Consider the following 25417-nt stretch of genomic DNA (forward strand, 5'->3'; position numbering starts at 1 on the left):
TTAATAATAATAGCTTTTATTCACTTATACTTAACAATTAGATACCTAACATTATTCTATTTGACACAAAAAAAGTTGTAATAAAATAACAATCTATTCTTAATACCATGTTGATATAATTTTGTAGCATGGTTTTATCTCTATTTGAGGGTACATTCTCAAATGTGCATTTTAGGTATTTTTGAACTTTCAGTCAAAGAAAAAATAAACATTTGGCCAATCAAAAGTCAACAGTTGATAACTTGATACTTTATTATAATTACAAATAAGTGTATTTACAAGAATCCAATGTTGCAAGCATTGCAGGGTCGGGTAGAATCGAGTCTTTTCTGTCAACACCCAATATTTTATTAGTATGCCCTTCATAGGGTACTTAAAGCCCATAATGGCTTGCCTTGCCACTTGCCACAACACTGTTGGCTTCACACCATAATGCCGTACTTTCTCAATATAGATATATCCAGTACATTCTCATCCACATTCTGGTTCGGGTGGTGTATCAGATGTAACAGCATCCTCGCTTTAGTATTGGTCGAGAATTCGCACACTTCGCACTGAAACGCCTTCGGTTTCTCAATCTGCTTGTACTGTACTTGATGCTTGTCCTGCATATGCTTTCTGTAGACCAACTGAAAAACAGAAATAGTAGTAGAAAAAGATGGATGTTAGAATAGAATGTTTCATAATCATTTCAGCCACAGGACGTCCACTGCTGAACATAGGCCTCCCCAATGATTTCCACAATGGCTGGTTGAACGGCCTGCATCCAGCGCCTTCCTGCTAACTTTACGTAGCATATAAATTGGTATATAAAAAATAGTGCCATCCACGAAGACGCGCCCCACCATTCTTAGGCTAATGTTTGAGAGTGTTATCGGCAGAGTAAATACAAATGAGTAGGTCATCTTCATAGTAACGCACGGGCGCGGTTTGTATGTGAATTATCGGGGAGCCGAATTTTGTCAGTGTGTGCGTGCGCGCCGCATACGTATATTGGCGCGCTCACATACAAACCGCGCTCGGTGCGTTTCAATGAAGATGACCTACTCATTTGTATTTACTCTGTTATCGGTACAGGCTAATGCTCCATGAGTGCACACGCACACTACAGTAATGCCTTACGGCTTGCTCGGACCACACTCCCCGCACCCCGCGCGACCGGGACCAAACATGGGGCGCGGCCGAGTGGATGGCACGATTTATAAATAGTACATACCCTGGAACACAGCATTTGGTCGCACTGGTGACACTGCCTTTTATACCGCTTGTGGGACAACATTTGTTTGGTGGTCTGGAAACTGTAGAAAAAGAGATTTTATTTATTTGTCGGCCGTTTGGTGTAGTGGTTCTAAAACGGACTACTATACCGAGAGGGCCCGGGTTCGATTCCCGGCCGGGCAGAAATTGAAATGATGATCTGTGACTAATTGCTTACTTTAGGGCTAGATAGCGCTGTGTGAAATTGTCCAAAGACATTTATTTATTTTATATTTGCAAATTCGAACTTATTGCGATTACATTATTTAGCTTGATATCTGTGCCATGTTGGGAGACCGTATGAATGAGATACGGGTTGTAGTTAGACTCTGATATTAATCTGTTTATTAGTGTGAACTGCGTGACTATTTATACGATATAGAGTAAAGGTAAATGACGTCACAGCATCAGTACTATACGTGATAAATGTGCTGACACTGTGAACGTGATCAAGATAAGATATGAAGAGATTAAGTATTGTGCATACCGGCACAATATCTGTTACTCACAATTCACAGCAATTCTCGCACTTGATCATCGAACTGGGATCGAAATCTTTGTCTTCTTCTGCATCACTGTAATTGAAAACAGTTTGATTTAAGAAAACGGACACAGAAAGTTCAATAAACAATGTTTGGGGCGTTAGTAAGGAGGCGAGGATCACGAGTCGTCAGTCCGACATCTTTACCGATTCGACTGAAACGCTAAGTAGCTGACAAAGGTGACTGAGTTTCTTCGCCACATCTTTTCAGCACCAGCCCATATGTTGTCCCGAAGTGGTGGTAGGGCAAGCTATATTTGGGACGTGTATAAGCGCCCTGGAAAGAATCTATGTATGTACTTAGGCAGTTCGATCTTGTCAAGTTGTTTATGACCTAGTGAAGATCGCAGAAATCACCTGGATGCAGGTAACGCAGGGTCCGACGCTGTGGAAACTTTTGGAGGAGGCTTTGATCCAGCAGCTGACGTCATTAAGCTGCAATGATCCTTTACATATCAGGGTGCAACCTCCTGTGGCTTAAAAAAATCTTACCTGTTAAAGCCCGGTCCGTGAGCACGTAGAATTTTGTCCAATGACCCCTAGCTACCCATCCTTATCGCTCGCGCGTAATTATATTGCTGTCGCGACTGTGCGACTGGCACCTGCAGTGAGTGTGCGAGCGCGATAGCAACATAATTACGCGCGAGCGATAAGGATGGGTAGCTAGGGGTCATTGGACAAAATTCTACGTGCTCACGGACCAGACTATAGTATGTATATAACTCTCCGAGTCGGTCAGTCTGACACCTTTACCTTGCTGAAACGAATGAAGAATGTAAAAGTATGTTACCTGTTCGGGTGTACCCTCCTATGACACACCAGTGCCAGTGAGCGGGGATATGTCTTACATCCCGTGGGCTTAGGATGTTCCCAAGTGTAAACAACGCACTATAGCGTAGTTCTCGAGTGGGCAGGCTCTCACTCGGTGGACCGACGACCTAGTGAAGACGCAAAAAGCACCAGGATGCAGGTAACGCAAGATCAAGCGTTGTGGAAACTTTTGGGGGAGGCTTTTTTTAGAAGTGGACAAAAGCTTTTTTTTTCCCCCGTTAACCCCCCGTGGTAAGCTAAATATGCTTGTGTTACGAGTGGGTTCACCGCAGCGGAGGCGAGGATCACGAGTCGTCAGTCCGACACCTTTATCAATACTGCTGAAACACTAAAGTAATTTTACCTGTTCGGGTGCACCCTCCTATGGCACACCAGAGCCCTCTGGTGGCGCGCTATGAACGGGCAGCGCGGGCACTTCAGAGGGTTGTCGGGCCGGTGGATGAGCTCGTGCTTCTTGGTGTTCTTCTTGGAAGCCGAGCAGTAGTCGCAGTAGGAACACTTGAAGGGTTTTATGCCTGGAATGGTGAATTTATGCTGGAATATAAAAGCAAGTCTGCACCTCCAATACATCTGTAATCGCTATCCATCTGGTTAAAGAGGACACGTAAGACCAAATAATTAAAAAAAAAAAACAAAATCAAAATTATCTTTATTTGTATAGACTAATTAAATTAGTACTAGCAAATCGTTAAATGCTCTTAAGAAGCCTATACATGTCTCATTCTTTTTTGCCCTACCAATTGGCTTTATAACCACAAAAATTGGTCTAATTGCTCCCAGAGGTGAGCCCCAAGTGAGGCATTTTTTTCAAGTCAGATTTGTGTTTATAAAAAAATTAAATTGTTTTTTGTTCTGGGTCTTGTTTGATTGTGTTTCTTGTTGGAATCGCAGATTCGCTAATTTATTTGTTATCTTCGCAATTCGAATTCGAATATCAGGCGCAAACGAGAATATTCCGCGTGTGAAATACTTGAAAAATCATCCAACAACACAGTGACATAAAAATCACTTGAAAACTACCCACTAAACCCCAAACAAAATAAAGAGCGGTGAACGATTTCCGGCCGACTGTCACAGGGTCAGTGTTGCCACAGCAAAACTATTGCCAGGAACAAAATAAATCTACCAAATAGTAGAAATGGACTTGAAAGTGATACTAGCAAAAATGGAAGAAATGAAAACAGACTTCAAAATGCAAAATGAAAAGTTAGCTGAAAGTTTCAACAGAANGGGTGTGGCCTTCTCCCACATTATATTATAGGTACGTTACATCATAAATAAATATATACTATAAATATTAATATATACATTCTTTCAGTCACACATATTTAAACACTTACTTTAATATGTAATATATGTAAACACAATATAAATACGTATATAAATATCGTTCACACACTTCTACTTTCATACATCACTTTGCGAACCATACCATCTTAAATAATATAAATTCCCGTGCCGTTATTTGCCGTGCATCAGCTGGCCGCCCGCCGCTTGTGTAGTGGAAACGAGTCAACGAACACGCGTATAAGTATAGCTATCGCACCCGAACGGCGCGAGCGCCGGCCGCGGACGCGTATCGTCAGTCAGAATCACTGCCCAGCGCAACACGCACGTCGCCGTGCGCCCGGCTTTGCTTCTCGCTACCCGCTCGCGTAAATTGTTCGTGACGCGAACTTGAAAGCTTCCTATTTGTATCTTCCTAACTTTCTTCGCTGTGAACTGTCGCTTCTCCTTCTCTCTGTGCTATACAAATAAGTGTTGGGACTAATTGTTACCGTTGTGTGTAGTGTAGCAAATAAATGTATGGACTGGAACTGCGGTATTATTCTTCGCACCTACAGCTAAGTACCACTATACACAAACACGACAACAACATATTCTTCCCCAAACGGGGAAACTTCTGGGGACCCATGGTCCAACATCTATTTTATTTTATTAATATTATCTAATATTAAAAACATAATATAAGAATTAATCTGCAAAGATTCCAAACATTGACCTTTCTTGGCCTAAAAGTATTTACTAAGGATCTTCAAAATTTTTAGTTTCTCAGAATGAAATTCAGTTTTGTACACCGCATAGGTGGCGTGCAGTTTCCCCCCACTTAACACAAATAAAAATAATTGTGGCAATGATCCGAAATACACAATGATGTGTCCTATCTAATGATCTATCTTATCTAGATAATAGCATGGTAGATACCGAATCTTGAAGAGTCCATTCAATATTAGTATGGACTCGACATTACCAAATTCACCATTTTATTATTTTTACATTTGGAGAACGTGGCATCGTTAATTTTACTAAATTCGTTATCGTTATATACCCTAAATTAGATAGGTACCCTGATGCATACGCAATTAAAATTTTAAGACAACAAGGTCAAACTTATTTCTGCGGTTTCCTTCCTTTTTTGTATNAAATAAAAACCAACAAAATGAAAACAATGAAACCTTAAGCAAGAGTAGTAAGTCGAGCAGAGAACAAGGATTAAAAATATGCACATTCAATGTTAGATCCCTATCTACAAACGAAAGAATCCTTGAACTAAACAATGCAATAGATAAAGTGACATGGGATATCATGGGACTCGCAGAAGTTAAAAAAATGGGATGCATCATAGAAGAACATAAAGACTATATATTTTGTTATATGGGAGAGACACGGGGACTTCATGGCGTGGGTTTCCTAATAAAAAAATCACTAAAAGAACATATAGAAAGCTTTTTGGGCATATCAGAGAGAGTAGCTTTACTAAAAATGAACTTTAANCAACAGAAGCCTCTCAAAAACTATAGATGAAAAACTAAAACCACTTTTAGACGAGAATATAAAATTAAAAGAAGAAGTTCAAAACCTACAATCACGAGTACAAACCTTGGAAAGAGAAACTAGGAAAAACAACATTATATTACACGGCGTTCCTGAAAATGAAGCAAACAATAGTGATCTCAGGAATATAGTAATAGAGATATTAAATAAAATTTCCCAAAAAGTCGAAGGAATGCAAGACTGGGACAAGTGGGAAATCAGCAATGTGAGAAGACTTGGGAAGAAAAATACCGAGAAAAAGAGACCAATACTCATAACTCTTACACTGACATGGCGAAAGTACGAAGTCTTGAAAAACAATAAAAACTTTCCATCGGACATATATGCCACTGAAGACTACCCAAGAGATATCCTTATAAAAAGGAAAGAACTAAAGGAGAAAAAAGAGCAAGAAGAAAGGCAAGGGAAGATAGCGTTTATAAGATACGACAAACTCATAGTCAAGGATAGAGATGTAGATGAAACTAAAAGAAAAAGATCACCATCTAAGTCACCAAAAGAAAATCATAAAGACACTAAAAATATAACAGCTGCCCCTCCAAAAAAACTTAACAAGAGCTTCGATACATTTCGAGCTAGACCGAACTCCGCCTCAAACGAAACCAGGAACTAATACAACCAATGCAACTCATCACACCGGAAACGAAAATTTAACTACAGTAAACAACAACAACATCTTACACAACAAAAACTCTCTCCCAATACGGCTGGTCACCGTGGGGGAAGTAGACCACCACCCTCCATCAAATAAAAACCAACAAAATGAAAACAATGAAACCTTAAGCAAGAGTAGTAAGTCGAGCAGAGAACAAGGATTAAAAATATGCACATTCAATGTTAGATCTCTATCTACAAACGAAAGAATCCTTGAACTAAACAATGCAATAGATAAAGTGACATGGGATATCATGGGACTCGCAGAAGTTAAAAAAATGGGATGCATCATAGAAGAACATAAAGACTATATATTTTGTTATATGGGAGAGACACGGGGACTTCATGGCGTGGGTTTCCTAATAAAAAAATCACTAAAAGAACATATAGAAAGCTTTTTGGGCATATCAGAGAGAGTAGCTTTACTAAAAATGAACTTTAAGGAAGGACCATTATCGCTGATCCAAGTGTATGCTCCTACTGAGAGTTCAAGCGAAGAAGACATCACAAAATTCTACAATGACTTAACAAATGCGCAAGAACTGGCTGACAAAAATAGATTACTCATGGGAGACTTCAACGCTAAAATTGGACAACCAAATCCCCAAGAAAATTTAATAATGGGCAAATATGGTTATGGCGTACGGAACTCCAGAGGTGAACGCCTAATACAATATGCATATGAAAACAAACTGTCAATCATGAACACATATTTCAAGAAAAAGGCTTCTAGAAAATGGACATGGTTATCACCTGATCATAAGACCAAAAACGAAATAGACTTCATACTGAGCCCTACACCAAAAACTATAACAAACATAGAGGTTCTAAACCAAATAAATTTCCCGTCTGACCACAGGATTGTCAGATGTTCCATAAAAATTAAGAAACCTAAAACTGGCCGAGGAAAATTCAAAATGTTAGCCAATAAACTGAAGTCTACTGACGAGATAAACAACTACATACAAAACCTACAAAAGAACATATCATCAACTATGCAACTCCTAAAGGGACATAAAAGTGTTCAAGCTTTTAGTGACAAACTGGAAGAAGTATTAACAGAAAGCCTTAAAATCGATGTAAAAACAACCAATAGATGCACCAAAAAGATCATCAGCCAACACACACAAGACCTAATCTGTAGAAGAACTGAACTGATATCTATGAAAGACAAATCCAAAGAAAAGAGAGAGGAACTAAAGGAATTGTTCAAACAAACCAATAAATCAATCAGAAGAGATTATGATAACCACAGAAGAGAAATAATAGTAAAAAACATGTCATTGTTCCGGAGTTCGAAAAGAGCGTACAAAGAACTAATTACGCACAAAAATTGGGTACAGAGTCTAAGCAGTGGGAAGGGCGAAATCAGAGACAGAGAAGGTATAATAGAATGTGCAACAGCTTTCTATTCCTCGCTATATCAAAAACCACCACCAGAAATGACAGAAGAGGATGAAAATAGCGATATAACGGAAGAGGATACAGGAGAAACAAAAATAAACCCAATAACGGAAAGTGAAGTATGGACTCACATTACAAAATTAAAACCTGAGAAGAGCCCAGGAGAAGACAACATTACAAATGAAGCCCTGAAAATCGGTGCGCGAATTCTAGTCCCATATCTAACTGAGATGTTTAACTTAGTACTGGAAGAAGAACAAGTACCATCGCAATGGACTAAGTCAAACATAATTCTACTGTATAAAAAAGGAAGTCCACTCGACATCGGCAACTATAGACCTATCAGCCTACTATCTGCAATATATAAACTCTTTTCATCAATACTTCTCAGCAGAATAGCATCAAAAATTGACAACAATCAACCAATAGAACAAGCGGGCTTTAGACCACATTACTCAACAATTGATCACATCCATACAATAGAACAAGTAATGGAGAAATTTAAAGAATTTAATAAACCACTTTATTTGGCATTTGTGGATTATTCCAAAGCATTCGACAGTATAGTGCACTCATCCATATGGACTGCTCTAAGGAACAACGATATAAATAAAACATACATAAATATCATCAAAAACATCTATTCCAAAAGCGTAAGCAGAGTAAAACTGGAAAGACAAGGAGAAGAGTTCATAATTGGAAGAGGAGTGCGGCAGGGAGACCCGCTCTCTCCTAAACTGTTCATAGCTGTGCTGGAGGACATTTTCAAGAATATTGATTGGAAAAATAGAGGCATATGGATAGATAATAATAAATTGACACACCTAAGGTTTGCAGATGACATAGTTCTATTCAGTGAATCAGCTACAGACTTAGAGAAAATGTTGCAAAGTGTGAACTATGAAAGTATAAAAATCGGCTTACACATGAACGCTTCTAAAACTAAAATCATGTCAAACAGTCCTAGGAAAACAATAAAAATAGAGGAAAAACCTATAGAATATGTAGATGACTATGTATACCTAGGCAAATTGGTGTCATTCGATACAAACAGCAACGAAAACGAACTAGACAGACGAATAGGTATAACATGGAAGAAATACTGGGCACAAAAAGAAATCTTAAAAGGGAATTATAACTTAAGTATAAAAAAGACAATAATGGATTCCTGCATTCTCCCAAGCCTAACTTATGCTAGCCAGACATGGGTCTTTACGGAAAGAGTAAAAAACAAAATCTTCTCTTGTCAACACGCAATGGAGAGAAGTATCTTAAAACTAAGAAGAATACAAAAGACTAGAAACACAGACATCCGTATGAAAACTAAATTATCAGATGCTCTTAAATTTAGCCTAAAACAGAAGTGGAACTGGGCAGGTCATTTGGCAAGATATAAAGATAAGAGGTGGACCTATCAAACAACAAAATGGCAAGGCCCAAAAGGCAAAAGAAACGTAGGACGGCCGAAGAAAAGATGGGCCGATGACATAACAAACAAGGCAGGGAAAAATTGGATGCACATAGCCAGCGACAGGGAAAGGTGGAAAAAGATGGAGGAGGCTTTTACCCAAGTGGGGCCACAAGCAAGAGATACAGATTAATTTAATCAAACTGTAAAAATGTGGAATATAAAGCTATAATAATAATAATAAAAAAAATTAAATGTGTTTTTCTTTAAGTTTATTTATTGGGCTTTCAAATAATACCAATATTGTTGGGGCACCATCACATGATTGGGTGTCGCGGCAGGTGCGATTTATTTGACGCAGAATGTATAATTTTAACTTACCTCTGTGTATCCGTATGTGTTCTTCAAACAGCACTTTGTTATACGTTGAATAATCACACATATAGCATTGGAACGGGTTGAGCCCTCGGTGCATCTTCCTGACATGGCGTAAAAGTAACTCCGCAGTGGTCGTTGAGTAGTGGCACTCGGCGCAGAGCAGACGTTCGTTCTTGCTGGGTCTTGTTAGAGCCATTAGTTCGTCCAGGAGATCACTGTTGGGAAACAAGATATAAATTATAAATAACTTGAAAAAATCGAACTGCCTAAGGCGGGAATTGAACCCACGATCTTCCGCTTGACAACTGAGCTACTTAGACACTGCATAAACTTGTCGAAATTTCCAAGTGTAGTATGCTGTTACGGCCAGCGTATCAGGATATAAATCTTTATAACTTAAACATAAAAAAGATGATAATGGATTCCTGCATTCTCCTGTTAGCCAGACATGGGTCTTTACAGTAAGAGTAAAATACAAAATTTCTTGTCAACATGAATGACAGAGAAGTCTTGAAACCGGTCAAGTGAGAGTCGGCTTTGCCAAAACAACAATAGATGCCACCTATATTGAGAAGAGACTTTAAACTTGGCATCAATAGATGCCTCCCATATAGGGTTGCCAGGTGTCCAGCTTTAGCCGGACATGTTTGGCTTTTTAGGGACTTGTCCGGCCAAATATTGTCTAGCCCGGCCTGCCTGGCTTTTTATTTGGTTGCCGCGCCAGGCGAAAGTCGAGCCACAGAATAATATGAAGAACACGCATCAGGATGTTGGGCAACCAATGATGATAGTACTCACTAGTGAGAGCTATGACATTAATTGGGTAAAATTTCCGGCCGAATGAAGTGTTTTTGGCAACCCTACTCCTCCTCTAAAATGATGGAGTAGGCTTTTACCCAAGTGGGGCCACAATCAAGAAAAATACTTAATTAATTTTAAATAAAACTGTAATAACTGTGGATTCTTAAAGCTATAATAATAATAATAAACCCTACTCCGATAGGGAAAAGGTTAAAGTTAAGGGTGCAACTCAGCCTTACTCTTTAACTTCCTGCGTCTCATCTCCAGCTTCCTGCTTAACCACTACCTCTTCGGGTTCCTTCTGGCGCGGGCAGCGTGACGTCACCGTGAACTGGCTGTCAGTTTGAAGTGTCGGAGCCGCAGTCGGCACCAATGGGACCTCTATGAAGAGCGGCTCCGAGTTTAGGCTTGGATCTGCCATTTTTGTGGACTGGAATGAAAATGAAACAAGTGAGTATGTAATTCGATAGGTTATTGTGCGCTAGAGCTAGTTTGGCTAAGGTTTGTAACAGAAGCAAGCAGGTAAGCCCTTCATTTTGTTTATAATATTGTTCGTAAGTTGAAAACAAAGGTACCTTTAGAGCTGTTGATAAACTTGGTAAATACTTGATGCGTAGTGGTATGTAAAGAAAATTTCACGTTATGATTCAGAATCTTCGATCATAAAATTCAGGTAATTACATTTTTGTTTTAGCTGTAATTCATGAAATTAGTAAACCCTTCTTCTTCTTTTATTTCTTCTTCTTCTTCTTTTATTTTGGCGACGAATTAGTAAACCCACAGAAAGAAAACCAAACTGACACTGACATAACAGCTGATTTTTTTTTCATTTTTTTTCAATAGTGATGCTCATATTTACGATTACTATTGAATAAAAGAATTTAATCGTAAAGCGCGCTCTACACTCGCGGCGCGAAAGGCCGCGAAAGCCGCGAAACGCGTGTGTAGATGGTTTCGCGGACTTTCGCGCGTTCACGTTCACGCTTCGCGCCGTTCCCCGTTCGCTGTCGGTTTTTTGTCCCGCGACAAAGGTTCGCGCTTGGTTCACGGCGCGCGATCGCGAACGCAACTACACTCGCAGTTTTTCGCAGTAGCTGAGAAGACGCCGTCGCAAGTGGTTGTGCATTATTGCGTACTTACTAACGTTCTATTTTTTTAAATGATTACTACATGGAATAATGAACTTGAGTTGAAATTTATCGAGTGTTTTCAATCCGAACCAATACTTTGGCAGTCCAAACACAAGTACCATAAAAATAAAAATAAGACCCACTATGCCTGGACGCGGATAAGTGACATTTTGAATATTCCTGTGGGTGAATTGAAAAAAAAGGACTCACTTATTTATGTCCAATTATAGAACCTATAGAAAGTTAAGGATTCCACTCATAGTGGGGCAAGCTCAAATGAAATAATAAACCCATTAAACATTTTTTATTTGTGTCTTATTTTTAATACATAGGTAATTGAAATACGATATAGCACAGAGCATCACCGCAGCAGCGACAATCACGTCGTCATCCCTTGAGGCCGCGAACGAGACTGCGAGGCTTCGCGAGTGTGGAGAGACACATATAAACGCGAAGTGCACGGCGCGAATCGCGGCGTGAATTCACAGCAAGAATCGCGCGCGAGTGTAGAGCGCGCTTAANGCTTTGTGACGTCAGCTATCACGAACTTCCAGGTGAAACTGCGACGAAGTCCAAGGTCTAGTTGAAGTTGTGTGTACCCGTAGGTATTAATAACTGTGTTATTTGCTGCATACAACTCGTATTTGGTTTTTGTGTGATGGCCTTTCGTAGCTGATCTCGGAAACACACATAAATCTGAGCCTGTGTCTACTAAAAATCTTATTTTAGTTTTTCTATCACACACGAAGAGGCGGCCATTGCAAGAGAGGCAGTCATTCGCCGCGATTAGTGGCTGCCTTGACCGTTTTCCGGCTTGAATGTGCAGGGTTTCGTACAACGCCTTGCCTTAGAGCCGAAAGTGTGGTGATACCAGCACACGTCGTGAGGTCTTGATCTGGAGCGTGAACGAGATCTGGAGTCGCGTCCTCTAAACTGTGGTCGACTTTGTCTCAGCGTTAGTGCTTCTACTTGTTTAGATAACTGTTCAACTTGCCTTGCTAGTCCTTCCATCACCATTAAATGATAGGGTTGCGTTCCAGGTGTTGCAGACGTTGAGGGTGTAACTTCGGCGACCTGTGAGCTGGGTGATGCGATCGCTTGAATTTTATCTGCCAATTCAGCTAATTTATCTAAGGCCATGTCGGATTGCGAAGCTATTATTGGTTGTACACTTGTAGGTAGTCTACTAGACCAAATAGTCTTGATAAATTCCTCTGGGACGTTTGGGCCTGCTAAGTGCATCAAATGTCTCAAAAATTGAGATGGTTTTCTATTCCCTAATTCTTCATCGTTTAATAGTTGTTTCACTTTTTGTTCCTTAGAAGACGAAATTCTATTAATTAATTCTCGTTTTAGTGTGCTGTATTTATTTTCTCTAGGTGGATTTTGTATAATATCTTCTACTTCAATTGCATATTGGTGTTCTAAATTTCCGCATACGTAATAGAATTTCGTAATATCTGAAGTAATTCCGGCAATAACGAATTGTCCTTCAATTTGTGCGAACCACAAAGCTGGGCGATCAGGCCAAAATGGAGGTATTTTCACACCAACTTTAAAAACGTCTCCTCTGCTCTCTGAGCTCGCGCCAACATTGTGGGTGGCCGTTGGGCCCGTTGGCGTTTCAAAACTCGCAGCGTTAAGCAAAATATTTGTAGGTGTTTTCGGTTCGGCGTTATCGGTACCTGGTTTTGACATGATGAGCGATGATCCCAGGTCACTATTCTCGTGGATGAAGGTGCTTCAGTTCAATATCGAGGGTCACCAGTGTAGATGTTGTTGAGGTTTAGTAGAAACAACACCCACTTAAATTTGTTAACTCCGTTTATTGCGGAAGAACACAGTCGTACATTCACAGTAGGAAGAAGATAGCACAATATACAGTAGAAAGAAACGTACAAAAGATTATCAAGATGAAGAAATGCGATAGAACTAGCGAAAGCCGGCAAGTAGTATTCAAATAACAAATTGGAAGCGCATAGCAAGACGCGTACGAGCGGACTGGCTCTGCGTCGGGCGGCGGCCGAGCTTCGAACAATAGTCCATACAGAAAAAACGTTTGCCTACTACGCGGCGCGTGCGACGGGCTGAGCGTGTTCTATAAATAGCATCAACTTAACCGACCGACGCAAAGGAGGTAATGTTTTTTAAACAATGTAAGTATTTGATTTATAATATTTTTTATGTTTAGAATAAGTTATACAATGCAAATATGTATCTAAATATATGAATATTTATGTAAGTATATTATAGATATATATTGAGCGATTTAANTTTCATATGTACACTTTAACGTGACTCACACTGTATTATTCAACATTAACATTTATGTGGATACATACATATACAGAGGTTAAATTACTGAGCTATTTAGACATTCGTTCCGTGTTTAAATTTGAACCCTAACACTTTTGAGTTAGGATAAGTTTATATTTAACTAGCTTTCCGCCCGCGGCTTCGCCCGCGTGGAATTTTGTCTGTCACAGAAAAACTTTATCACGCGCGTCCCTGTTTCAAAAGCCGGGATAAAAACTATCCTATGTCCTTTCCCGGGACTCAAACTATCTCTATGCCAAACAACAAAATCGGTTCAGTGGTTTAGGCGTGAAAGAGAGATAGACAGACAGAGTTACTTTCGCATTTATAATCTATATTATAAAAGAAAGTCGTGTTAGTTACTCCACTTATAACTCAAGAACGGCTGAACCGATTTAGCTCAAAATTGTCAGGGAGGTAGTTTAGAGCCAGGAGAAGGACATAGGATACTTTTTTATTTTTTATTTTTATTTTTACTTTTCTATGTATAATAAGTATTTATTTACAAAAAAAAAAAGTATTTACGTATGTTTATATCCGTTGTCTAGTACCCATAGTACAAGCTTTGCTTAGTTTGGGACTAGAAGCGCAGTGTAAAATGTCCAAGGATATTTATTATTATTTATTATTTATTTTTATCCCATTATTTATTGCCATTAAGGCGGAACAAAGTTCGCCGGGTCAGCTAGTATTAGTATAGATGTCGCGTCAAACAGCCCGCTCATTCAATTTCCACCTGAACGCAGTCGAAGCCTAGTATTCTATAAACAACTTCATTAATATTAACAGACTCCCAAATATTCAATATCTGTTCGGAAAACTCCCGTAATATAAATTTAGATGCAACAACGGAGCTGGTTCTTGTTTATTAATAGTCCCTGGGGCAATATTGAATGAACCAAACTCTAATACAGGGTGGCCATGGTAATAATAATGTAAAAATAGCATAAAAGGGCTTCGTTTGTATTTACTTATTTATTTATTACAAACGAATTTTCTCGTTGAATGAAAAAATAATTTGTTAGTCTAGTATTTAGTAGGTACTTATACAGGGTGTTACTTTGCATTCTTGCCATATTTACAGAGGTTACTATATTACTGATACTGAACACAAATCCGTAAAAAAATAATGACCGAAAAATTTTTTTTTTAATCTTGAGTATTTTATTTTATCGACAATCTGTTAAACACACCACTAACTATCGTAACGCATGCACATCACTTGTTGGCGATGGCGATGGAGACTTTTTACTTTTTATTGTATTTTTAAATATCTATTGCAATCCATTGTCTTTAAAATGTCTTTTTGACACTTGTAAAAAACTGAGAAATCCATCAAACACAAATCACGTTATAAATAATACAAAAATGGCTGAAGTGTATTCAAACAACGAATATTTTAATCAAAATGGTGCTTGGAGTGTCTGCAAGACGTCTTAGACGAAATGCTTGATGACGAACCCTTAGCGTTATGTAGATGTTGTTGAGGTTTAGTAGAAACAACACCCACTTAAATTTGTTAACTCCGTTTATTGCGGAAGAACACAGTCGTACATTCACAGTAGGAAGAAGATAGCACAATATACAGTAGAAAGAAACGTACAAAATATTATCAAGATGAAGAAATGCGATAGAACTAGCGAAAGCCGGCAAGTAGTATTCAAATAACAAATTGGAAGCGCATAGCAAGACGCGTACGAGCGGACTGGCTCTGCGTCGGGCGGCGGCCGAGCTTCGAACAATAGTCCATACAGAAAAAACGTTTGCCTACTACGCGGCGCGTGCGACGGGCTGAGCGTGTTCTATAAATAGCATCAACTTAACCGACCGACGCAAAGGAGGTAATGTTTTTTAAACAATGTAAGTATTTGATTTATAATATTTTTTATGTTTAGAATAAGTTATACAATGCAAATATGTATCTAAATATATGAATATTTATGTAAGTATATTATAGATATATATTGAGCGATTTAATTATTTTATAGAATCTAAGTTAGCTAAAATATATTACTTTTTACGTTTGTATGACTTTTTATATCTTATTATGTATTACTAATGTTTTATTTTATGTTTCAGATGCAGCCGCCACAATACTCCCCCACCGAGACCGTTTCACGGGCGATAGTAGTCAGGAAATCGAACGACTCTTCCACTTCGAGTCTTTCTTTCAGGTGGTGGGTCATCAGAAACTGGTACGGCTGGGTGTGTTACATTTGTGCTTGTCGAGCTGCTGGGAGTACTGGGACTGCGTACGCCATAAGCAGGTTTCACTCTGTCGATGGTTACAGTGGTATCTTTGCCGTTTACTTCTAATCTCAAGGTTTTGCCATTTCTAGATTGCTCCAGGACTCGGTGAGGACCTGTATAAGGTGACTGGAGTGCTCGTTTCGCTGGACCCCGGCGTAGAAAAACATGGTCTGCTGAGAAAACATCCTTTGGTAAGTAGAATGTTTTGTTACTGTGGTTGGATGCTGGTGTAGGAGACAGATTTGCCATATGTCTTCGCAGGCGTGAGATAAAGTCATTGACGTCTACTGTGGTGTCTGCTGGTAGTGGCGTGAAGAATTCGCCTGGCAATCTCAGTGGCTCACCGTAAACGAGTTCAGCTGACGAGGTTTTGAGATCTTCCTTCCATGCGCTTCTCATTCCCAAAAGCACCAATGGTAGGATCTCGGACCATTGTGGGTTGTTATGGCACATAATGGCAGTCTTTAGTTAAGAATAAATAAATTTATTACTTACTTAATAAANTACTCCCCCACCGAGACCGTTTCACGGGCGATAGTAGTCAGGAAATCGAACGACTCTTCCACTTCGAGTCTTTCTTTCAGGTGGTGGGTCATCAGAAACTGGTACAGCTGGGTGTGTTACATTTGTGCTTGTCGAGCTGCTGGGAGTACTGGGACTGCGTACGCCATAAGCAGGTTTCACTCTGTCGATGGTTACAGTGGTATCTTTGCCGTTTACTTCTAATCTCAAGGTTTTGCCATTTCTAGATTGCTCCAGGACTCGGTGAGGACCTGTATAAGGTGACTGGAGTGCTCGTTTCGCTGGACCCCGGCGTAGAAAAACATGGTCTGCTGAGAAAACATCCTTTGGTAAGTAGAATGTTTTGTTACTGTGGTTGGATGCTGGTGTAGGAGACAGATTTGCCATATGTCTTCGCAGGCGTGAGATAAAGTCAGTGACGTCTACTGTGGTGTCTGCTGGCAGTGGCGTGAAGAATTCGCCTGGCAATCTCAGTGGCTCACCGTAAACGAGTTCAGCTGACGAGGTTTTGAGATCTTCCTTCCATGCGCTTCTCATTCCCAAAAGCACCAATGGTAGGATCTCGGACCATTGTGGGTTGTTATGGCACATAATGGCAGTCTTTAGTTGTCTGTGCATGCGTTCAACCATACCATTGCATTGAGGGTGGTACGCCGTGGTTGGACTGTGTTTGGCGCCGACCAGCTTGATGATGCTCTGGAACAGGTGAGACTGGAATTGCTGTCCCTGGTCCGTGGTGATGGTGTGTGGGCACCCGAAGCGTGCCACCCAACCGGACATGAAGGCGTTGGCGCACGATTCGGCTGTGATGTCTACCAGTGGGTAGGCCTCTGGCCATCGTGTGAACCTGTCCACGGCTGTGAGGCAGTATCTGTAACCAGATGAATAGGGCAAGGGACCAATTAAGTCGAGGTGGACGTGGGAGAAACGTTCGGAAGGAACAGGAAATGTGGCAAATGGAGAGGAAGAGTGACGGGTTATTTTGTTACGTTGGCATTCTTCGCATTGTTGAACCCATGTTTTGCAGTCAGCGCGTATTCCTGGCCAAACGTATCTTTGCGTTACTAATTGTGTCGTGGTCTTTACTCCAGGATGGCTTAGATTGTGGATCGTAGAAAACGCCTGTTGCCTGAATCTTGGCGTTACGTATGGACGTGTAGTTTCAGTTGATGTGTCACAGTACAACAATTCATTGTTTGTTGCTATTTTTTGTAATTTCAGAGATGAGCCATTCTTGATGAGGTCTTGCAGTTCAGGGTCTTGAGCCTGGTCGCGTGCAAGTTCTTCAAAGTTTATTGGTGTTGAAATTTGTTCGATTCGCGACAGCGCATCGGCAATGATGTTGTCTTGACCTGCGATGTGTCGTATGTCGGTGGTGTACTGTGATATCAGATCTAGGTATCGAAATTGACGTGGAGAGCACTTGTCGCGTTTAGTCTTGAAGGCGAACGTTATCGGTTTATGGTCTGTGAAGACTGTGAACGTTCTAGCTTCCAGCATGTAACGGAAATATTTGATTCCTTCGTAGATGGCGAGTAACTCTCGGTCATAAGGACTATATTTCTTCTGTGCGGCTGATAATTTTCTTGAAAAGAACCCAAGAGGTGTCCATTTGTTGTCTTTTCTTTGTTGTATTACAGCGCCAAGTGCTTCGTCAGATGCATCAGTGAAGAGAGCCAGTTCTGCTTGATTATCTGGATGCGAGAGAAGTGTTGCTCGAGATAGACTGCTTTTTGATTCTCTAAAACTGTTCAGGGCTTCTTCTGTCATTTTTATAGGTGTAGATCCTTTAATGTTGCCGGTAAGAAGATCGTTGAGAGGTCCTTGTATTTTAGCTGCTTGAGGTATAAATCTTCTGTAGTAGTTAAGCATTCCCAGGTATCTCCTCAACTCTTTTGCAGTTTTAGGTTCTGGGTAGTTATTTATTGCTGCAACTTTCTCCTCGAGCGGACTTATGCCTTCAGTCGTAACTTTATGTCCCAAGAATGTGACTTCTTCTGCTCCCCAGACGCATTTTGACGTGTTGATGAGAACTCCATATTTTTTGAAACGCTCGAATATAATTTTGAGGTGCTCTAAATTCTGTTCTTTACTTTCTGAGTAGACCAGGATGTCGTCAATGTACCCGAACGCAAAATCGAGTCCCTGCAGCACTTCATCGATAAATCTCTGGAACGTCTGTGCTGCGTTGCGTAGGCCAAACGTCATGAAGGGAAAATCGAACAACCCAAAGGGTGTCGTTATAGCCGTTTTCGGAATATCGTCTGGATTTACTGGCAATTGATTGTATGCCTTGATTAGGTCTATTTTTGAGAATATTCTGGAACCTGATAGTTGATAAGCGAAATCTTGCAGATGTTTGATTGGGTATTGGTCTGGAATAGTTCTTGCGTTCAAGGCGCGATAGTCTCCGCATGGACGCCACCCGTCATCTTTTTTAGGGACGAGATGAAGGGGCGACGACCACGGGCTATCCGATCTTCGAGCTGTGCCATTCATGAGCATCTCTTCGAATTCCTTCTTCGCAATCTTGAGGCGATCTGGAGCCAAACGACGTGGTCGAGCTGCGACGGGAGGTCCTGGCGTTGTGCGTATGTAGTGGCGTGTGTTGTGTTTTGGCTCGGAGGGTGATCCTGAAGGTCGTGTGATCTCTGGGTACTTGCGCAGTAAGTCATGGTAAGCCGAGTTTCCACATACTGCTTTGATAGCCAATGTTTCGTCAAGTTCGCTTCCATAATGTATTGCTGCGACAGACAGATCGGTTATATTGTCTATGAGACGGTGGTTGCGGCAGTCAATGAGTAAGTTATAGTAACTTAAAAAATCGACTCCTATAATTGGCTTTGTGACGTCAGCTATCACGAACTTCCAGGTGAAACTGCGACGAAGTCCAAGGTCTAGTTGAAGTTGTGTGTACCCGTAGGTATTAATAACTGTGTTATTTGCTGCATACAACTCGTATTTGGTTTTTGTGTGATGGCCTTTCGTAGCTGATCTCGGAAACACACATAAATCTGAGCCTGTGTCTACTAAAAATCTTATTTTAGTTTTTCTATCACACACGAAGAGGCGGCCATTGCAAGAGAGGCAGTCATTCGCCGCGATTAGTGGCTGCCTTGACCGTTTTCCGGCTTGAATGTGCAGGGTTTCGTACAACGCCTTGCCTTAGAGCCGAAAGTGTGGTGATACCAGCACACGTCGTGAGGTCTTGATCTGGAGCGTGAACGAGATCTGGAGTCGCGTCCTCTAAACTGTGGTCGACTTTGTCTCAGCGTTAGTGCTTCTACTTGTTTAGATAACTGTTCAACTTGCCTTGCTAGTCCTTCCATCACCATTAAATGATAGGGTTGCGTTCCAGGTGTTGCAGACGTTGAGGGTGTAACTTCGGCGACCTGTGAGCTGGGTGATGCGATCGCTTGAATTTTATCTGCCAATTCAGCTAATTTATCTAAGGCCATGTCGGATTGCGAAGCTATTATTGGTTGTACACTTGTAGGTAGTCTACTAGACCAAATAGTCTTGATAAATTCCTCTGGGACGTTTGGGCCTGCTAAGTGCATCAAATGTCTCAAAAATTGAGATGGTTTTCTATTCCCTAATTCTTCATCGTTTAATAGTTGTTTCACTTTTTGTTCCTTAGAAGACGAAATTCTATTAATTAATTCTCGTTTTAGTGTGCTGTATTTATTTTCTCTAGGTGGATTTTGTATAATATCTTCTACTTCAATTGCATATTGGTGTTCTAAATTTCCGCATACGTAATAGAATTTCGTAATATCTGAAGTAATTCCGGCAATAACGAATTGTCCTTCAATTTGTGCGAACCACAAAGCTGGGCGATCAGGCCAAAATGGAGGTATTTTCACACCAACTTTAAAAACGTCTCCTCTGCTCTCTGAGCTCGCGCCAACATTGTGGGTGGCCGTTGGGCCCGTTGGCGTTTCAAAACTCGCAGCGTTAAGCAAAATATTTGTAGGTGTTTTCGGTTCGGCGTTATCGGTACCTGGTTTTGACATGATGAGCGATGATCCCAGGTCACTATTCTCGTGGATGAAGGTGCTTCAGTTCAATATCGAGGGTCACCAGTGTAGATGTTGTTGAGGTTTAGTAGAAACAACACCCACTTAAATTTGTTAACTCCGTTTATTGCGGAAGAACACAGTCGTACATTCACAGTAGGAAGAAGATAGCACAATATACAGTAGAAAGAAACGTACAAAAGATTATCAAGATGAAGAAATGCGATAGAACTAGCGAAAGCCGGCAAGTAGTATTCAAATAACAAATTGGAAGCGCATAGCAAGACGCGTACGAGCGGACTGGCTCTGCGTCGGGCGGCGGCCGAGCTTCGAACAATAGTCCATACAGAAAAAACGTTTGCCTACTACGCGGCGCGTGCGACGGGCTGAGCGTGTTCTATAAATAGCATCAACTTAACCGACCGACGCAAAGGAGGTAATGTTTTTTAAACAATGTAAGTATTTGATTTATAATATTTTTTATGTTTAGAATAAGTTATACAATGCAAATATGTATCTAAATATATGAATATTTATGTAAGTATATTATAGATATATATTGAGCGATTTAATTATTTTATAGAATCTAAGTTAGCTAAAATATATTACTTTTTACGTTTGTATGACTTTTTATATCTTATTATGTATTACTAATGTTTTATTTTATGTTTTAGATGCAGCCGCCACAGTTACACCAAATGCTCTACTACCAGCAGGATAGTGCTCCCCCACAATAAGGACGTCAAGTGCGCGAATAATACGTTTGGTGAACAGTGGATTGGACGAGGGGTCCAGTAGTTTGGCCACCACGATCCTCGGACCTGACACCAATGGATTTTTGGAGTGACTTGAAACGACTGGTATGCGCAGAAGAGATAAACAGTGTAAACGCGTTACATGAAAGGACTGTTTTAGTGAAACTGTGATACAAAACGTTTATGTGTTGCGAAAACTAAAGCGAAAAACCTACGCTTCGCTGAGCTAGACTGTGCCTTCATCAGAATGGAGGACACTTTGAACACTTGCTTCGCAGTACATAAACTTTGTAAGTAGGAACTTATAAATAAATAATTAATTGTGAATAAGGTGATTTCATTTCATACTTAATTTATTAATTTGTAAAAATAGGGTACAATGTTGTAAATTAATTGAAACCCTATTAATAATTACGTATTTTTGACGGTCCTAAGCCCGTAAAGTAGAAAGGAAAATCTGAAATCAACTGAAGAGTATTTTAAAATAGTTATTATGACTGGATAAAGAGGCTGGTACCCAAAGCCATAAAATTAAGAACTAGGCCACGCCCACTAGGTTTATTCCACTTGCACCTGTAGAACGTGCGAGACAAAATTGGTTTATTCCAATTTGTACTGAAAAACCAAATTTACTAAAATTTTAGTGTACTTTCTTTATGGGAGTCTCTTGTTTATCTTAAATAATAGGTATTGTTACCTACTTTTATCTCTGTGAATATGGCAAGAATGCAAAGTAACACGGTGTATGTAGTCTATACTCAAAAATATAACATGAAAATGTGTGACGATGACTATGGTTAACGTTATAGCTTTTCTCTGTTTATTGTGCCTTAGAAATTGAGGACAGCAGTAATTTTATGCATATTTTTCTTTCTAAACAATAACTACCATTGAAAAAAAATAATTTATTTTAAAAACATGCCTAGGGGCTAAAAAACATTCACATTATCCAGGGCATAACTTGATTCTTTCCTGAGTCTACTTACAACGGAGTAACAACGGAGAACTTTTTGTAAACTAGCGAATATAGTTCCACAACTACTTCACAGAATTGCTCACCCTGTATGATATAAGGCTTCAGGCATGAAACATGTTTGTTTCGAATGTTCAGCATAACGACGAGAAATAAACCGCACTAACAAGTAACAACATCACAAGACAACTTGTAACAAAAATAATAAGAGACTCGTCCAAGTTGACGTGAAAACATAATTTTAATTCTACTTTTAAGACATTTTCTTTATGTTCTGGTAAATGGGTGGTTGATACCACTGACCAATAATTCCAAATCACAACTTCTTAACGAAACACTCCATTTCGACCTAAAACGGGCTTGAAATTAGTTTTCAATTTTCGCGTTCGACCACTCATAAATTCATCAATCAAATGACTGGTCTTTCACTAGTTATTGACATACTTTTAATGAGTTCCTACAACACGACTCTCACATAGATGTCAAAGGCAATTCGTTGCTTTTTTCCAAATCAATTTACAGCTCTTGTGATGTTCTTGCTACGACGAGTTATGTCCACTAATTTCCTGGACAAGTCCGGCCTACCTACAGCCAATGGAGCTTACAGGACATCCCATAACGAGTGTGCACAGCAATCGGACGCGCTGTGTACGGACTAGCGCATGCGACAGTGGACAAGGCAAGGGCCGGGGGCAGCACGCATGATGACCTCACCAGGGCTGCCAAAAGCAGATTGATCTGATGGCAAATCTAGATTATGATGTCACTTTTAGCCAATTCAATTGACAGCTGCAAAGCTCTTATGGTTAGGTGCTTCCGAGGCGTCCAGGTTTCCCCAACAAGCCTAGCCTACTTAGCGCATGTGACAGTGGATAAGAGGGCAGCACGCACGATGGCCTCTACCAGGGCTGCCAAAAGCCAGTGATTTTTATGGAACTTATCTGACGGGAATTTGTTATTATGACGTCACTTGCCAGTACAATTGACAGCTGTAAAGCTTTTAAGGTTACTTCCGAGGCGTCTAGGTTTGTCTACAAAATTCCCCAACAAGCCTAGCCCACTTAGCGCATGCGACAATGGACAAGGCAAGGACCGAGGGCAGCACGCATGATGACCTCTACCAGGGCTGCCAGTCACCAGTAATTTTGTCTGTGAATGATCACTTGAGAGTGATTTTCTTTTTTGTTAGGCCAGGGTCTTGTCAGGCGTTAATGAAGTCTGAGGAGTGCTAAGGAAGTTCTGAGGGGTTAGGATCCCCCACACATTAGGTATACTTTGTGCAAAAACATTTTGCTTATTCAGATTAACCCTTAATTCGACGACGTGCGATATACTTCCCATTGAACGAAAATAAATCTCCGTAAAAAAATTGACCGTATATCTTGAACTCAAGGTGTTTATTTGCTCCCTGAACTATCTAACTATGCTGTCAAAAATCAGCAAGGCACCAATATCGATGAGACGCGAGCAATCTCCAATAATATGACGGGGAGGAAGGGCCCGCTGTGCGGGCTCTCGGTAAATTGCATTTTATTCATTATTTTACGGCTTAATACTCTTGTAATATTATTAAAAACTATAGATAGGATACCTGCGAAGCTACTTACAATGTATTTACTGTCATACAGAGTTTGGTTTTCGTTTCACGACACCTATAACTTGCATGTCCAGTATACTTCCCGTCGTCGAATTACTAGTAAAGTAACTGCTAAATACTATGTCCAGTATTCTTCCCGTTGCCAAATTGTTAGAAAATTAACTTTTGTGGGTTTTGATAATAATATTTTAGGGATCCACACATAAAATGTTTTCTGCCTCACTATGTACCGTTTTTCAGTGTATCAACTCTAAAAAACAAGCCTTAGTAGCATTGGTGCCACCTAACACTACTCCTTTTCATATAGATACTGGTTTTTATGGGAAAATTGTTCTTCTCACCCTGCTTTTCCATCAGTTCTTGCATAGAGCACATGAATATAGACAGCTAAATCTTTAACTTTGTCTTACTCGAGGGAATAATGCCAGAGGCATGGACCAGAAGCGTTGTGGTACCCTTATTCAAGAAAGGGGATAACACCTTACTGAAGAATTATAGTCCCATCACGCTTCCGAGCCATCTCTACAAGTATTTATGCGAGGGTTATTACATGCCGGTGTCCGAGAAGTCTTTGTAACCATAAACCACATCCATACACTGCGGCAGGGTTATACAGAAGACCAAAGAGTATTACTTGCCATAACGCTTGGCGTACGTGGACTACGAGGAGGCTTTCGATTTGATTGAAGCTTGAGCAGTGCTGTAGTCTTTCCAGAGAGCTTCCGTATTGACCATTGGTGCTGAAGTGCTTGCACAAAACGCCACCTTGATGGCGGTCCAAGTGTAGGAGAAGAAATCAGCAACAGGTCCAAGTGTTTTCCCAGTAATCACATAATGGTACCTACTGAAAGGTTACTTCTCACAATAAGCCCTCTCTATATCACAGCATGACATGGAGAGGGCTGTGCTTGGTGTTTCTGTGCGACATCTAATGAGAAGATCCGTAAAAGAACTAAAATCACTGATATAGCCTTATGGATTAGCATGCTGAAGTGGCAATGGGCAGGGCGCACATCACGCAGAACTGGTGGCTGATGGCTACAGCAAGGCTCTAGTATGGAGGCAACGTGCCGACAACCGCTGCGTGGGAGGTCCACTCACAAGGTGGACAGATGAACCCATAAAGGTAGCAGGAACGCGCAGGATACAGAGTGACTATCAGATTGGCCGGTTGTTAGCCCACTTGCCAACCTGATAATCATTGGGGGAGGACAATGTTCATTAGTGGACGTCATAAAGCTGAAATTATGATGATGATAATTAATATTTTATTACGGAACCACTTGTTTCTTTTTTCTGTCTCTTCGACAACGGGAAGTATACTGGACATGGTTGGAGAGCGTCACTTTCTTATGAACTTGGCAACGTGCAGTATACTGGACATAGGTTTTTCAGAAGACTGAAATAGTTAGATTTTTTTGGGTATTTTTTCTGGGGTCCTAGACAAGCTAAGAAACGAAATCAGTAACTGTTTTATAAATTTAACTAAAAAAAAATTCCGTCGAATGAAGGGTTAAGACATTGTAGACTGACAAGGTAGAATGAACCCCAATCTAACACTTGAATGATTGCCCGATTCTAACACTGAGATTGTGATCTCTGTCACAGGAAGAAAAATAAAATGGATCCGGTAAAACGTCTTTCATACGCGCCAAAATATCCGAATGCAGTGACCTTTTCTAGCAGCTAAGCAGCTAATGAGCTCATAAACTATCCAGTGATTAATGATTTTAAATTATTTCTAAC

General features: G+C 40.3%; 2 protein-coding genes across 3 annotated transcripts; one reads left to right on the forward strand and one right to left on the reverse strand.

Annotated features, from left to right (window-relative positions):
* Positions 1–233: 233 nt before the first annotated feature.
* LOC114350536 (zinc finger protein 611) lies at positions 234–10907 on the reverse strand. Its single transcript, XM_028301374.1, has 7 exons — positions 10685–10907; positions 10349–10539; positions 9312–9523; positions 2973–3144; positions 1767–1832; positions 1217–1298; positions 234–629 (listed from the first exon to the last, which is right to left on the reverse strand). The coding sequence occupies exons 2-7, from the start codon at positions 10528–10530 to the stop codon at positions 423–425; spliced, it is 921 nt and encodes a 306-aa protein (XP_028157175.1). The 5' UTR covers positions 10531–10539; positions 10685–10907; the 3' UTR covers positions 234–422.
* On the forward strand, positions 3406–8323 carry LOC114350537 (uncharacterized). Of its 2 annotated transcripts, none has more exons than XM_028301376.1 (2): positions 3406–3858; positions 5413–8323. In XM_028301376.1, exons 1-2 carry the CDS (start codon positions 3768–3770, stop codon positions 6075–6077), a joined length of 756 nt encoding a protein of 251 aa, XP_028157177.1. In that variant the 5' UTR covers positions 3406–3767; the 3' UTR covers positions 6078–8323. The 2 variants fall into 2 exon arrangements, with proteins under 2 accessions (XP_028157177.1, XP_028157176.1); XM_028301375.1 differs by having other exon boundaries at positions 3407–3850; positions 5405–8323.
* Positions 10908–25417: the final 14510 nt, after the last annotated feature.

Source organism: Ostrinia furnacalis, unplaced genomic scaffold, assembly GCF_004193835.3.
Source record: "Ostrinia furnacalis isolate ACB-3 unplaced genomic scaffold, ASM419383v2 OfSCF0916, whole genome shotgun sequence".
NCBI classification, from domain to species: Eukaryota; Metazoa; Arthropoda; class Insecta; order Lepidoptera; family Crambidae; genus Ostrinia; species Ostrinia furnacalis.

Excerpts from the sequence above, each read along its gene's own strand:
- LOC114350537 (XM_028301376.1), top strand. The coding sequence starts at position 3,768 with ATGGACTTGAAAGTGATACTAGCAAAAATGGAAGAAATGAAAACAGAC.
- LOC114350536 (XM_028301374.1), bottom strand. The coding sequence starts at position 10,530 with ATGGCAGATCCAAGCCTAAACTCGGAGCCGCTCTTCATAGAGGTCCCA. Across the intron at positions 9,524-10,348 it reads GAGACGCAGGAAGTTAAAGA|TGATCTCCTGGACGAACTAA; the intron begins GTAAGGCTGAGT and ends GTTTCCCAACAG. Across the intron at positions 630-1,216 it reads ACCAAATGCTGTGTTCCAGG|TTGGTCTACAGAAAGCATAT; the intron begins GTATGTACTATT and ends TCTGTTTTTCAG.